The 14,715-nt window shown below is 39.1% G+C and overlaps 1 protein-coding gene across 1 annotated transcript in view; it reads left to right on the top strand.

Annotated features, from left to right (window-relative positions):
• Nucleotides 1-14,715, top strand: part of LOC124713710 (GATOR complex protein MIOS) — a 215,384-nt gene that overhangs the window by 64,275 nt on the left and 136,394 nt on the right. The window contains exon 8 of the mRNA XM_047242970.1: nt 5,288-5,421. Within this exon, the coding sequence (XP_047098926.1) occupies nt 5,288-5,421 (134 nt within the window). The remainder of the gene's footprint in view (nt 1-5,287; nt 5,422-14,715) is intronic.

Genomic DNA, 14,715 nt, shown 5'->3' with positions numbered 1-14,715 from the left:
TATTTCATTTTTAAACTGAATGATTGATGTAGTAGCATATGTAAGAGGGATGATGTGACACCTGCTCAACAGAAGATCAAGAAACTATGACCATTTGACTTTGGAAAAATGATGATGTTGGTGATGATGATGATGATGATGATGATGATAATACTAATAATAATAATAATAATAATAATAATAATAATGATGAATACAATGAAGTATATGATCATTTGAAGTAACTCAAACTAATAGGTTTTAAGAAGCAAAGCACAATGGTAGGAATGTTACAAGTAAATAAATAATCAATGAAAATGAAAGACAGACATAAATTGTGTGAAGGAAAATTGATCCTTGTTGTAATGTTTAATGTGTGAAGTAGATTTCTCAAAAAATTGTAACATGCTTACTCATTCATGTGGGTCGACTTCTGTGGTGGCACAGAATTTTTTCGGAATTAAATTCGGGTTGTTTTCCTTTTCAGAGGAGTGAAGTTTTCTGTAACCTCACTGTCTATAAATAAGTAAATGCGTTGGTAGTTGACTTTATGTTAATGATTGTGCTTTCTAAATAATGCACAGACGTGTATATCTACAAGGGTTGTTTGATAAGTGCTAAATTTCCATGAAAGAATGGATCACTTTTGTTGCACATTCGTGGTTGGTAAGCTTGGTCGTTCCAAGGTCTCATATAAAGAATTACATCAATGTACAGTGTACTGTTCATTGTCGACAGCTGCCTTAATTGGTCAGTGTGTTGACTGCAGTTGAAATGGGGGGGAAACAGTGTTTTATGCTGGTATTAAACATTTTAATTTGAAGGGTTGGTCTGCTGCACAATTCCGAACAGAAGTGGATGAAGTTCACATGGACTCTGCACCATCATTGACAACCATTTACTTCTGGATTAATGAATTTAAATGTGGTTGGACAAGCACTGAAGATGAAGCGCATTCCAGCCATCCAATTGAGTGCATCACAAAAGAAACCATTGACAAAAGCCATGATATGGTAACATAAGGCCACTAAATAATTGACTCGAATGATTACTGAAATTGTAGGCATCTTAGATGAGAGAGTGCGTAACATCCTGCACAGGGAAATGGCTATGAGTAGCTCTGTGTGAGGTAGGTGCTGCAATTGCACACAATTGACCAAAACTGCATCTGGCACAACATTCCAACACAGTACCCGGCAGAGTTTAATCACAACCTGCAAGACTATTTGCACCGAATTTTGACTGTTGATGAAATCTGGATCCATCATTACACACCAGAGTCAGAAAGGTACTCACAGCAATGGACAAGGCCTGTTCAAAGTGCGTTGAGAAAGGCAAAGACCATTTTGTTAGCTAATAAGGTGATGACCACTGCATTTTGGGATTCCCAAGAAATAATCCTCATTGATCACTTGGAAAAAAGCAGAACCATAATGAGACCCTATTATGCTTCATTGTTGGATTGTTTGAAACTTGCAGTGGCTGAAAGAAAAGAGACCAAGAATAGTACACAAAAAACTTCTTTTTCACCAGGGTAATGCACCATCCCGCACATCAGGGAGAACAATGGTGAAAGCACATGAATTGAGCTTCGAATTGGTTTCTTATCCACCCTTTTCACCAGACTTAGTTCCAGATGACCTCTTCCTCTTCCCTAACTTCAAGCTTGAATTGAGATTTGAACTGGTTTCTCATCCACCCTCTTCACCAGATTCAGTTCCCAGTGACTTCTTCCTGTTCCCAAACTTGAAACTTTGTCTTAGTGAGAATAAATTTCATCAAGTGAGGAAGTGATAGTTACTGTCAATGAGTATTTTGCAGAATTTGACAGAACCTAGAACCTATTTGGCCGATGAAATGAAAATGTTGGTGTATCGCTGCACCAAGTTTATATCCCTCAAAGGAGACTATATCAAGATGTAGGATGAGCTGTTTATGAAACATTTTTTCTTGCTTTTTTACCAGACTTACCAAAACACCTTCTACATATGATATTATGTGTTTGTCGAAATATTCATTTGTGTTGTATTATTTGTTTGAACTACTCCTTGGTGGCATGTGGTGGTTGTAGTTCACCAGCAGATGCCTTTATGTTGCAACAAGTAAGGTGTGGAGCTTCCAACTCCATATGGACTGCATAAGAGGTATTGGAGTAGGAAATGTCAAGAGACATCAGTGAACACATTATTACAAGGGATTTATTAATGGTTTTGTAAAATATCTGCAGATTGTTTTAGTGTAAATGAAATGCACTCTCCATGCAGTCCTAAGTAATCTAGCTTGTAATAAATGTGAATTGTTATCTGTAACAGGGAAGCTCAACAGATGATTTGAGAATGTAAATGGAAAACCTCAGAAGAAAGTGAATGTATTTCTCGTGAAATCCTGTTGGATTTATTTAGAAAGCTTTTATTTGGAGATAACTGAATGACCACTATGAAACCACCGAAGTATATCTTACATAGGGATCATGAGAAAAGGATAAGAGAGATTTGGTACATACATAGATATTTAGACAATCCTTTTCTCTCACTCAGTATGTGAATTGAACAGGAAAGAAAAATTATAATATTGGTATGATGTGCCCTCTGCTGTGCACTGTGCAGCGGCTTGTGGGGTATTTATATATAAAGTGCCAATCAAAGAGTTTCCATTGGAGGGCATTACTGCAGTGTATATTCATGTAGTGTCACTCCAGTGCAGGTATATAAGCACCAACATGTAGGCAATGGATTAGTGTGGCATTCATGTCTTTCTGACGTGTGTGCAGCAAATGTAGAAACATTAACTTTGGTGAGGTTATTACCAAATGCATCCAAACAAGAAGAATGTTTATGAGGCAGCATGTCTGACACAAACTATCATTGTGAAATAGTGTGCCAAGTTCCATGCTGGTTGCGATTCGACACATGATGTCGGTCGATGTGGCAGCCCACCCTCAAGTGGGAGACACTTGAGCATCTGCCCTGTAACCCTGATTTTTTCCAGTATAATTGTCATGCCTTCGGTTCTCTTAAGAAAGCTCTTGGAGGGTCAACGATTCTGTCAGATGGAGACATAGAGCAGGCAGTTATGGATTTCTTCACAGAGCAGGACACAGTGCTTTGCCAAAATTAAACAGTATCTTCAACTTGGCGCATCAGTGGGATGATTGCAAAACTGCTTACAGTGATTTTGCATGATTGGCGTACTGATTCTGGACTAGAAAGTTTTCAAACGGAAGTTTTTTGATGCCTCCTTATAGATGTAAATGTATGTGTTACTTCATAAATGAGTTTCAGATACCTTCTGAGAGTCCCTCTGTGAAACTACACTCCTGGAAATTGAAATAAGAACACCGTGAATTCATTGTCCCAGGAAGGGGAAACTTTATTGACACATTTCTTGGGGTCAGATACATCACATGATCACACTGACAGAACCACAGGCACATAGACACAGGCAACAGAGCATGCACAATGTCGGCACTACTACAGTGTATATCCACCTTTCGCAGCAATGCAGGCTGCTATTCTCCCATGGAGACGATCGTAGAGATGCTGGATGTAGTCCTGTGGAACGGCTTGCCATGCCATTTCCACCTGGCGCCTCAGTTGGACCAGCATTCGTGCTGGACGTGCAGACCGCGTGAGACGACGCTTCATCCAGTCCCAAACATGCTCAATGGGGGACAGATCTGGAGATCTTGCTGGCCAGGGTAGTTGACTTACACCTTCTAGAGCACATTGAGTGGCACGGGATACATGCGGACGTGCATTGTCCTGTTGGAACAGCAAGTTCCCTTGCCGGTCTAGGAATGGTAGAACGATGGGTTCGATGACGGTTTGGATGTACCGTGAACTATTCAGTGTCCCCTCAACGATCACCAGTGGTGTACGGCCAGTGTAGGAGATCGCTCCCCACACCATGATGCCGGATGTTGGCCCTGTGTGCCTCGGTCGTATGCAGTCCTGATTGTGGCGCTCACCTGCACGGCGCCAAACACACATACGACCATCATTGGCACCAAGGCAGAAGCGACTCTCATCGCTGGAGACGACACGTCTCCATTCGTCCCTCCATTCACGCCTGTCGCGACACCACTGGAGGCGGGCTGCACGATGTTGGGGCGTGAGCGGAAGACGGGCTAACGGTGTGCGGGACCGTAGCCCAGCTTCATGGAGATGGTTGCGAATGGTCCTCGCCGATACCCCAGGAGCAACAGTGTCCCTAATTTGCTGGGAAGTGGCGGTGCGGTCCCCTACGGCACTGCGTAGGATCCTACGGTTTTGGCGTGCATCCGTGCGTCGCTGCGGTCCGGTCCCAGGTCGACGGGCACGTGCACCTTCCGCCGACCACTGGCGACAACATCGATGTACTGTGGAGATCTCACGCCCCACGTGTTGAGCAATTCGGCGGTACGTCCACCTGGCCTCCCGCATGCCCACTATACGCCCTCGCTCAAAGTCCGTCAACTGCACATACGGTTCACGTCCACGCTGTTGCGGCATGCTACCAGTGTTAAAGACTGCGATGGAGCTCCGTATGCCACGGCAAACTGGCTGACACTGACGGCGGCGGTGCACAAATGCTGCGCAGCTAGCACCATTCGACGGCCAACACCGCGGTTCCTGGTGTGTCCGCTGTGCCGTGCGTGTGATCATTGCTTGTACAGCCCTCTCGCAGTGTCCGGAGCAAGTATGGTGCGTCTGACACACCGGTGTCAATGTGTTCTTTTTTCCATTTCCAGGAGTGTATTTACAAAGATAGGAAGAATCACATATATTAAATTGTACTGAATGAGCTACAATTGGACAAGAAAGCCCAGATTATTCATGTGTTTGAACCTTTAGGCTGCACCAATTGTGCTAATACTTAACTGTTAAAATTTTCCGAGTCCCTCTGGATGAAATGTGATGTTTTCAATGACATACGGCATTTGACACACACACACACACACACACACACACACACACACACACACACACACACAGAGAGAGAGAGAGAGAGAGAGAGAGAGAGAGAGAGAGAGAGAGAGAGAGACAGAGAGACAGAGAGAGAGAGAGAGAGAGAGAGAGAGAGGAGGGGTGGGAGGGGGGGGGGAGGTAGGGAGTGCTCTGTAGAAGGAAGGATGATGGGCATTTTGTTATTCTTTTCTAAGTGCCTGTCTACTGTTCAATGCCTCCTCTGTTTGGTGGATAGTGCTTTATGACCTTATAAATGTACAATGTTAATAAGTATTTAATATTTTTTAATAATTTTATTAGTTTGTTACACCTCATCACTCAACTTTTTATTTCGTTTTGAAGGCATTGCTTTTGTGTTTCAGCCTGATATATCTCAGAATGGAAGATTAGCTGAGGATGAAATGCTGAACTCTATTTGGAAATGGGTTGGTGTAGCTCAGTCTCTTGTTGAAGAAGGGGTTGTACGTGCAAACTGTGGCAGAATTCCTGGAATTAGGTAGGCCTATTGTTTGTTCATGGTAGTAGCTTTTTTTTTTTTTTTGCTTTTCTTTTCAGATGTGTCAGATGGTAATAAGGTGATGTTGATTGGAGTGTACTTTATAGATGCTTGTATAAATCTGCTTCTTCCTCTTCTTCACTTCAAGATCTAGGTTTTATTTTTTAAAGTGTTACACATGGTTTCAGATACTACTTATAAGTTTGTAAGTTTCTTCTTATGACTCTGTCTTTATTATTATTAAGTTCACAGTCATAAGTAAGTTAAAAAAAAGTTCTACCTTTATGTTCCAATGACTACTTTGGTTTTTATTAGCTTATTTTCACTCTCCGTTGGGTATTTTCAGTCCACATATTTCAGTGATCTGATAAAGGTGCTGTGTGAAACATTGCAGTCTGTTTTCAGTTTCTAGTTATAACATTTTCAGAATGCCGTTAAATATTTAAAAATTTTCTGCAATTACGTTTATACATGTGTCAATGTTTTGTTTACTAGTTCAATGATATCATTTATGTAAATGTTTAAAAAGTTAGGTGCACAGAGATGCCTTTTCTAGCTCTCTTGTTCATTGTTATTTATCCAGACTTCTCTATTCTTAAATACATTGCCATTTTTGTCCACTCATAAAGACTTTTCACCACCTTAACCAGTTGCTTTGGACAGTTTTGTTTTTCTGACATAGTCCATAATGAAATCAGTTTCATCAGAGAATTATACTACTGTTTGTCACAACCAAAATTTTACATTTGGTGTTTCATTTTGAGTAAGTCCGTTAATGTTGACTTCTGGTTCTAGCAGGTCATGAATGTTTATTTAAAATCACATTTTGTGACATTAAGGCTTAAACTGTTAGCAGTAAACCATCTATAGATCTGTTCAGCTATCATATGAGCTGTGCCTGGTAAGGTTGACAGACCCTTTGTTAGTATCATCAGCATACAAAATTTTTTGAAGAAGTCATTGGAAGATCTTTTATGCAGGTTAAGAACGATAGTCACCCCTGTACCAATCCTTGTGGGATCCCACATGTTATATTCCCCCTTTATATTAGTTTAAACTCTGTGATATGGTCTGCCAGGGAAGCTCTCTGCTTTCTCTTGTGAAGGTAAGCTTCCACCTGTGCAGTAGGGATACCATTGATGCCATAACACTATAGTGTACCATGTAGAATATTGTGATTTACAAAATTATGGACTTTGGCAAGGTCACAGAATAAGTCAATAGTAATTTTTTTGTTGTTTAGCTCTGGTAGAACTTAATTGAGAGTCTTGTATTGCTTTTTCCTGTACAGAAGCCAAGGCAGTTAACAAGCTCTGCCCAGTTAAATGACTCTGTATTCTATCATAAGCTACTTTCTCAAACACTGAAAAATTGGAATGAGTGCTAACAGGCCTGTAACAGGAGATGGTTTCCTTATCTCCAATTTTGTAGGTGGGTGAACCACAGCATATTTAAGTATGTCAGGGAATGTGCCCCAAGGCATTAATTGATTACAAAGATAGCTTATGTTAATCCTACCAAGTCAGCACAAGATTTTAATATCAAACTCCAAACATCATCATAGCCTGCAGAAACAACCTGTTAAATTTTGTAGTCTCTTTAGTGGTTGCACCTCTGAAACTTGTGTCTGTTGATGGTGCATGCAGTGTCTGCACAAGCAAATCTGATGTGTCTGCATTTGATCATTTATTAGTGCTTGCTTCCACTGCAAGGAAGTAATATTCGAATTTGGAAGTGTCACCATTTCTGACAGAGCTATTTTCTAGGATCTCAGTTTTATTTGCATTGTTAGTTTTCTTTAATTTTGTATAATAATGTACCAAATTATTTTTAGCGTGTTCTTGGAGTTCTTTTTTTGAGCTTAGTGCATAGTTCACTTGTTTTAATTACAGATTGTAGTGTTTTACAGTAATGTTGGTAATGGAGTTTCTGTTCATGACTACAGGCTGTCCTCTGAATTAGGCAGATATCTTTCTTTCTTGCACAAGATACTTTAGTTCCAGAAATTATCCATTCCTTATCCTGTTTCTGTTCAAATCTGACCTTTTTTTAAAGGGTTAAATTTTCTGCTTCGTAAATTTCACCACAATGTTCTTCCCATAGTTTCTCTCTAAACACCACAATTCAGCTGTTTTCTATGGTCCTGTGATATAGTGCTTTTCTTCTATGATTTGTACATAACTGGTCAGTATATTATATTGTTAACATATGACCACTACATTCAGGCAAACTATGAGCTATTAGTTTAACAGGTGAATCACTGCAAGTTGTTGTGTCTAAAACAGATTGTCAGTGGCTGTTGCACTATCTTTCAGTCCTCTTACAAGGGGACCACACTTGCTTGTCATCGCCAGTTTTGTCCAGATTTATGGTGTATGCAGTCTTGGCCAGAAATGAAAGTGACAGAAGTGGAAGTTGCAGATGGTCAAGTGTTTACAAAAAATATCATTTTTGATGTGAATTGGCTGAGGCATCAGCTATTTATGTTAGTGTATTTTCCATGCAGTGGTTGGCACAGCAGCAACTATTTTTAATTTTTACTTTATTTATACTGCAAAAAGCTAAAATGAAGCTCAGTATCTTCTTCTTTCGTTTCACCCTCTTTGGGGTACGCTGGATCAATCATTTCTTTGTGTGTTGTTCTTTTCTTAGGGCCCAGTATTTCTTCATTCTTTCTGATCTTCTTCTCCCCTCTTCTTCTGAGATGAAGGATTTGGACTTTTGTGTGGATTTGTCTTGGAACCTTATGTTTTCATCTTTAGTAATTAATTTAGCAGTTCGATCAATAAGTGAATTTTCTGAAATATTTAATTCCACTAGGTCTTTCTCAGTTTCTTTAAACCAGTTGGGCTTCGTTTTTCAGCTACGGAAGAAGTCAAAGATTTGTTTAGTTAATCTGTTGGAATTCATTCTGAGAAGATGACCATAAAAATTTATTCTCCTTTTTCGCATAGAATCTGAAAGTTTTTCAATTTTCTTGTAGAGAGTTTCATTTTTCATGTATATAATCTTATTGTCTTGAAATTTTGGCCCAATCATTATATTGTAGTTACTAATATTTTCATATAAGGCATGAAAACGAGAGGCAAAGGAAAATACGGGATTGCGGATAAATTTACAAGAAGTGATTTTAAGGTGTACATGGGAACTTCATGTATAAAATTAGGTACATTTTATTTCTTAATGGCTGATGATTTACTTTACAGTTGATGATGTGGACATATTGGCATGATATTGGTTGTAAAATAGGGGAAGCAATAATTTTCTCAGGATCTTGCACTCATTATAAATGCTATATTTTTACAGTTACTGGGTCGCTTTTAAAGTTTCTATTGAAAAATGAACTTGGTGTACATTGATAAAAGATTTTGTCTTGTCACATTGTTTGATAGAAAACCACACCTAATGCAGAGTTTCGCCAAATATTGGTGAGGATGGCTGGAGATGATGTACAGTGGAATGTATTGTAATGCACTCTTCTCAGTGTTTGATTTCTGTGTAATTTATTTGTGATCCCAAAATTTACTTTGCCTTTCCTTTTCATGCAGTTATGGAAATACTATATATTTAGCGTTATTTCAGTTTGTTTATGGGGTAAGTAACAATTGCAAATAAAAAAATAAAAAATGACGTTTCCACGTAGGCACTTAACCCCCTGACCCTCAGATCACTATTCTGTAATCTACTCACTGCACCAACTGCTGCCTGGAAACTGTGCTAGAACTAATGTAAATGGCTCATGCCTCGCCCGACATATGCCAAAAATGCTATTTTTTACTAAATGTTTGGCCATCTGGAGCTCTTACGTCTGTTACTTCCATTTCTGGCCAAGCCCTGCATTTACCATAAATTTGGAAAAAATTGGTGTTAATGAAAGATGCCTCCTTGTTAGATAAGTTTACTGTTGCAATTAATCCAAAGCTAAACATAAAAAGCTCTTAAGTGCTCTCAATTTGTACTAACTGAAAGAAAATCATCATTAAAATCTCCTCAAATACTGATTCTGCAGTTAAGTTTGCGTAACCTCATTAAAAATGTCTCTGGCTGCTTTATGAGATTTAAGATGCTTCCTACTTGTCAGCTGTAAAATGTCCGTGCTTCAAGGTTGTGAGTTTTCTGATTGACTATTGCAGCACAGCATTCAGAGAGCTTTGTTGAAGGGTCAGAAACATCACTCCATTTTTTTACATGTATAACCTATGTTCATTTCCTTTTACTGTTTCTGAGGTAGTACAATGTTTGCTTGTATCTGTCAAGATTAATCTTTTCAGTTTCAGTGATTTGTATGTGATGTTCTGATATGCACTTCAGATCTGCAGACATTTCGTCTGCCCTATAATTGTCTTGTATGTGTCTGAGCAGTTCATCTTTTTAGGTTTCTATACCTTAGCTGGTAAAAACAGAACCCACATAGGATCACATTGTGGTCCACTTGTCTGTCTGCCTGCCTGTCTGTCTGTCTGTCTGTCTGACTGTTAAGATCCCTTTTTCTGAGTAACAAGTAATGCCACATTATAAGGACTATGATATCCTGGTGATGTGAAAAATTTGAGCTTCTAATTCCATGCGGTCAAAAGATATGGCCATTTATGATACAGACTTCAGTGCTTGTAAACTCACTCATCAAAACCTATAGGGTGCTTCCCATTGACCTAGAATCATGAAATTTGATGACAAGTAAGGCTTCACAGAAAAAAAAAAAAAAAAAAAAATTGTGAAAATTGTTACAGTGGAACTTCGATTTTACAGTTTCTTATTTTACGTTTTTCGTGATTCTATGCCACAAATTCGTAGCCCCTATGAAAAACCCATAAGCCCAATGCTAAAAATTCCCTGTTCTTATGTTTCTTTGTAGTAAAGTTAACTCGATTCTTTGTTCTTACTTGACATCTCACTTGCTTTTGTCTCGTTTTCTTCCTATTGACACTTGATGTGACTGAACGAGTTATAAGTGGCTTAAAAGACAGACAGTTTGCACTGTGGGTGATGGCACACTTAATATTTCAGGTAGTTGCGGAGAGGAGAGGCATGAGAGAGGAAATTTTGATGTAATTCACGATTGGCATTGCCAACACGAGGTGCAACGTTTAGCTTCACCATGCAGTGATGATGGATTGTGTAGGTTTCACATTATTTTTTGCAGGAACCCATATAATCATGATGTGATAGTGCTGTGAAGACAACCAGAAACAAGGCTATTGATTTGTTGATCGCTATAGTGTCAAGTTGACATTGACAAATCAATGAATGGGTTAGTGGCAGGAGAATGTCATTTGTAGCAAGAACTCCTTGGGGAATATGTTTATGGCTGCACAATGTGTGAAATAGCGAAATATTTGTGACGAGGAAGAATATGAATATTATTGCTCATTGTTCCATTTGCAGCAATTTCAGCTGTTGTCTTGGGTTCCTGCCTAACCACACACTTGGAAATCACCACATATTTGGAAATAAACAGCAAAGTATTTGTGACAAGGAATGAAATGGATTTTATTGCTGCTCGTTTCACTTGCATGAATATAACCTGTTCTCCTAGGTTTCTGCGTAACCCCACAAGCGGAATTCACTACACATTCGGAAATAAACAGCCAAATATTTATTTCATCCTTCTTTCTCTAACCACACAGAAATGTTTAACAACATCGAATATTGCAGACCATATTGTGTTATGGTTGTAACGAATGTGATAACAAAGCTAAATTGAGGGGGGTTGGCGGGCAGGTAGTGAGTGCAAACATACAATGGGCATTCAACAAGTTTTAAAAAGTTTTGCTCAGTCGTCTCTAATTATTTTTATTTTTTGCAGAAGGAGAATGAAATTTTTTGTGAACATACTTGGAACATTTAGCTATACATTGAGCCTACTCAATGTAGCCTGCATCAACTGTGACGCATCTGGCCCAACGTTCTTTCCATACTGTAAATGCACTTTGATAAAATTCTGGGGATTGACTTTTACACCATCGCTTGACACAGGAAATAAGGTGTTTCTCACTATCAGATGTTTTACCGGGCAGGTGGGTCTTCAGACAACCAAAGAGGTAAAAGTCAGATGGAGCCAAGTCCGGACTGTAGGGAGGATGAGGAACAATTTTCGAACCCATTTTCCTGATTTTCTCATGCATCATAAAGGCTGTATGAGGTTTGGCATTGTCATGGTGTAGTCTGATGAGCTGACCCTGAAGCTGTGGTCTGTTTGTCTTGATGGCACGTCGCAGCTTGTCCAGTGACAAACAGTAACAGTCCTGGTTAATTGTGGAGCTAGGTTCCAAAAAGTCAATGAAAATGACACCACACTGATCCCAGAAGAAGGAGGCCATCACCTTTTGGCCTGCTGTTCATGAAAGTCTAGATTTCTTCTTCCAAGGGGAACCTGGATGATGCCACTCCATGGATTGGGTTTTGCTCTCAGGTTCGGGCAAAAACAACCATGTTTCATCCTGGGTAATGATGCCGTCAAAACACTGTTTCCACTCTTCAGTAAAAGTCTTCATGAGACCCTCGCATCATGAGGATAGAACTGCAATTGCATTGGTCAGACTGGAAGCTTCTAGCAAGTAGTTGTGCAGTAGCCTCTTACAAATAGCATTCATATGCAAACCATACTTTGTATAGTGTGACCAAACAATTTCTGTCCTCCTCTTTATTAGTTATCCAATCTACTCTTCAATCTTCAGCATTATTCTGTAGCCCATCTTTTCAAAGTCTTTTATTTTCTTCTTACCTGTGTTGCTTATTGCCTATGTTTCACTTCCACATGAGGCTACAAACCAGACAACTAATTTCAGAAAAGACTTTATAATATTTAAGTTTATGTTAGATGTTAACACGTATCAATTTTTTAGGAATGTTTTCTTGCTGTTCCCAGTTTGCTTTTTATATCCTCTTTATTTGGACTACAGTCAGTTGGTTTGCTGTCAAGAGCAAAACTTGTCTGTTGCTTTTGGTGGCTCATTTGCTAATCTAATCCCCTCAGCCTCAACTGATTTAATGCCCTTACACTCCATTACCATTATCATACTTTTAAAGATTTTTATTGTATAATCTATTTTCAAGACGCAATCCATTCCATCAACTTATCCCTCAAGTACTTTGATGTCTCAAAACAGAGTTTGAGTTATTGGCAGACCACAAGGTTGCTATCTCTTCTCTCTGTACTTAAATGCATTTTCGAAATTACTCCTTGGTTTTATTGCTTGATGCTTAAGAGTACAGACTGAATAATTATAATTGAAACTATGATGTCATGATTCATCATAATGTCCAGCGAGAAAACTAAAAGTATTTACTCTGCAATATTACATTCAAGCAGCCTTGCCTCTTAATTTCAATGTACTTTTTGGGCACTTTTGTTCTCGTGCATAAATATGCTGTGAGTGTAATTGTATAGGACCAGATGAAGTGGATGAGAGAGAAGTTGTTAAGGTTGTGAAGGAATGAATAGAATGAAAATAGGATGTCTTGGCCCTGAGTCGAGATCATGAAGATGTCATCAGTGAATCTGAACCAGACTAGGGGTTTGGTTTTTTGGGAGGTTAGGAAGTTCTTCTCTAGATGGCTCACAAACAGGTTGGCATAGAAGGGTTCCATGTGGGTGCCCATGGCTGTGCCACAGGTTTGTGTGTATATCTTCCCTTTAAAGGAGAAACAGATATGTGTCGGGATGGATGTAGTTGGTAAGATCTATGAGGAATGAGGTAGTGGTTTTGGAGTCCGAAGGACGTTGGGAGAGGTTGTGTTTCACAGTGGCAAGACCTGGGCATGAGGAATGTTGTGTATAGGTACGTGGCATCAGCAGTAATGAGTATGGGTACAGGAGGTAAAGGGGTGAGGATGGTGGAGAGTCAGTGAATGAAGTGGTTAGTATGTTTGAAGTGAGAGGCTAGGTTTTGCACATTTGGTTGGAGGTGTTGGTCAACAAGAGCAGAAATTCTTTCAGTAGGAGCACAATAACCGGCTACAATGGGGTATCCAGTATTATTGTATTGGATATTAGGGAGCATTAAGATGGTTGATGCGAAATGTGATTCTCAGGTAATCCATCACTTCTTTGCTCTTCATTTTCAGAGCAGTGTGGTCCCATCAAATAAATTGAGATGTCCCATATTTTTGTTGTAGCTTTCAATAATTTATGATCTTTTGCTGCTGATATACATTCTTTCTTTGTCCCTCTCTTGCACTGTCCCACAGGCATTTTTCCTTTTCCAGATGATGCAAGGATGATGCTGGTTTGTTGTCAAATCATTTGCCAAAAGAAATCTGTCCATTTCCTCATATGGAAAGCTCTGTTGCACCATGCCCTGTCTTTGCTCATTTCATTATCAGGCTGTAGCTTACTCTCAGCTGGGATTCTGCTTCTTTGCACTGTTCAGTTGCCTGATAACTTCACTGAGAATGAAGACAGTCCATCAGCTCAGTGAATCTAAAGTATCTGGCCCTGTAACTAATACAAAACCTGTAAAACCTCATCACAGTGCAACCTGCAGGCAATTTTGTTTGTCCATTCCTAATTTTCTTTTATTATTACAATTATCTTTATTTTTATTATTATTATTATTATTATTATTATTATAGCTGCTTCCCTTATTATCTCTCAATCATAGCGAAACATGCCAAACTGATAGCAAATTACTGCTGAAAATTTACAATTGAACAACCTTTGTATGCGATATAAATCCACTGTGTAGCATACAACACACGTGTAAAATTCATAGTACAAAATAGTGGAAAGTACTGTCTTAGTACTGCGAAGAGTTAATATTCCATTAACAGTCTGTCGACAATAAAATACTATTGGTTCTGTGTAGATAGGACACGAATAAAATAATGGAAACACACACTTATTGGGGCTTGACATCATTTCACTATTCTTCCATTGCGTACATTAAGGAAACAGTGACTAACTTCGATGACTGACAGTGCTGAGCACTGAAGCGTGTTGCAGTAGGTAGTGACACATTATGGAAGGTGAGCAAAGTATTAGCACATGTATCTTTGTCATTAACATGGGTTCTGTATAGGGTAATTCTAAATTAGTTACCTAACAGTAACATTAAATAACACAGATTTACTTGCTTGAAATAATTCATTGTCAGTTCTGAGAGTGACAGAGCATCAAGTCTCTTTCTACAAATGTTCCATGTGGCTTCCTCTTGTTATACAGCATATATCCCATATGTACAAAATTTCTTCTCTGATGCACAGGAGCATGCCCATGGGCAGCACTGACCTTTCTCTCGATGTGCCACTCAACCTGTTTCAACAAATTGATCATACAATAGTTTTGTAGTCGTT

This window comes from Schistocerca piceifrons, chromosome 1 (assembly GCF_021461385.2).
Source record: "Schistocerca piceifrons isolate TAMUIC-IGC-003096 chromosome 1, iqSchPice1.1, whole genome shotgun sequence".
NCBI lineage: Eukaryota > Metazoa > Arthropoda > Insecta > Orthoptera > Acrididae > Schistocerca > Schistocerca piceifrons.
This window is presented reverse-complemented; position numbering and strand designations above follow the sequence as displayed.